At 38.0% G+C, this 1,954-nt stretch overlaps 1 gene segment (V, D, J or C); it reads right to left on the bottom strand.

Moving 5' to 3' along the window:
* Window positions 1-102: 102 nt before the first annotated feature.
* On the bottom strand, window positions 103-551 carry LOC101986508. The segment is given in 2 exon segments: window positions 103-431; window positions 506-551. Coding segments are annotated over 2 exon segments (375 nt in total).
* Between the last annotated feature and the right edge of the window lie 1,403 nt (window positions 552-1,954).

The following is a 1,954-nucleotide window of genomic DNA, read 5'->3' on the forward strand; positions in this document are numbered from 1 at the left end:
AGGGACACTCCTAGTGATTATTTCTCAGCAAGTCTCCAGGCTAATCTCTCTGTCATCTCAGACTCAGGGCAGTTTCCTGCTTCTCCAGGGTTTCTGACACACTCAGGATGTGGTTGCAACACTGTGTCTTGCACAGTAACAGACTGCAGAGTCTTCAGATGTCAGGCTGCTGAGCTCCATGTAGACTGTTCTGGAGGATTTCTCTGCAGTCAGTGTGGTCTTGCCCTGGAACTTCTGAGCATATTCAGTTTCACCATCTTCTGGATCAATCCATCCAATCCACTCCATTCCCTGCCCAAGCTTCTGCTTCACCCAGTGCATATAGTATTCTGTAATGCTGTATCCTGAAGTCTTGCAAGCCATCTTCACTGAAGCCCCAGGCTTCACCAGCTCAGCCCCAGACTGTAGCAGCTGGATCTCTGAGTTCACACCTGCAGAGAGAAAGGCAGAGTGGATGCCATTGTCACCGGAGAGTGTGGAAATCTGCAGTTGGGGAGAGTGTTACCTGTAACTGCTGCCAATAGGAAGAGGACAATATAGCTCCATCCCATGGTGAGGACCTTGTGTGCTCAGTCACTGTAGAGAGGATACTGTTCATATGATGTTATGGTGTGTGTGCGTCCCTGTGTTTACCACCATAAGTTCTTGTGATTTGCATATTCATGAGCAGGGAACTTCTTAAATAAGGACCTAGTCCAGTTGGAGAAAAACGAGGTACAGGGCACCTGGGTCAGGTAGGAAGATGTTGAGGTTCAAATTCTATTCCTTTCTGGGGAAATGATCTCATACTTCTTCCCTGAACACTGTGCAGACCCTCTGTAAATAACATCGGGGCTTAAGATCTCAATTGATTTCAGACCTGAAACAAATTCTTTCTCTTGAAACAAGGTTATCAAATTGATTTATAAGAGGTGATTGTGATTATAAAGATGATGGCCTTTAGTAATTCCAAAACCTGCTAAATTTTTAGAATTTGTAGCCTCCTTTCAGATATATACAATTTATATTTGCTTTTGCACCTTGTTACATACAAAATAACTGACACAAATGACCAAAAGAGAACATACCATAGAAACATTTGTATATCAAAGTTTATTACATCACTTTCTGTAATAACTGAATTATGGAAACAAATATAATTGTAAACAGGTGATTCTGGCAAGAAAATCGGTTTATATATGCAATACAACAGAAATATTTTATCTAAAGGGAATAAAAAATGGCAGCATTCTCAGGAAATTCAATGCAACTCTAGATAGCTATATTAGTTAAAGACCAACTTAGAAATGTAGACATTATAGGAATATTTCATTATTAGTTTTTAGATTTTGTGACAAAACAATTACATATACCAATACATAAAAATGTTTGAAAGAAACTGTGTAGCATAATAAGGGAAAAACAGGTCAGTCAAAAAATATAAGATTAGAGATTTTCAGGAAATTTATATAGTCTACAATATCAATTTGAGTGAAAATTCTAAACATACATTAAAATAGTTACAGTTTTCAAGATGACTTTGCTTATTCTTTGTTTATTTATGTATGGTATATATTATGATCAAATCTACCATGAATATGTCCCTCTGGCTCCACTTGGGACCTTCCAATTAATCTCTTTCCCAAATTCTGGACCTTTTTTCTTCATTAACACAGTGAGTCCAATCAGTGCTATATGCACACATAGAGGTAGGATCATTCACAAGTACATAGAGAACCTACAGAATCCGTAGAAAGAAAAGTGATTATAAATTTCTCATCAGTCTTGAAAAGCAAACAGACTTCCACATTTGTGTCGGCCTTCATGAATTCCTCTCCATCATGTTGCAATATTTTAAAATACTGTCCCTTTTATTTAATGGTGAGAGCGGGGCATACATGCACCAAGAAGAATACATTTACCCCTCGGGCAATTTAAGAAATTAAATTTTTGTATTCTACAATGTGGCTGTGAG

This window comes from Microtus ochrogaster, chromosome 1, assembly GCF_000317375.1.
Source record: "Microtus ochrogaster isolate Prairie Vole_2 chromosome 1, MicOch1.0, whole genome shotgun sequence".
Lineage (NCBI taxonomy): Eukaryota > Metazoa > Chordata > Mammalia > Rodentia > Cricetidae > Microtus > Microtus ochrogaster.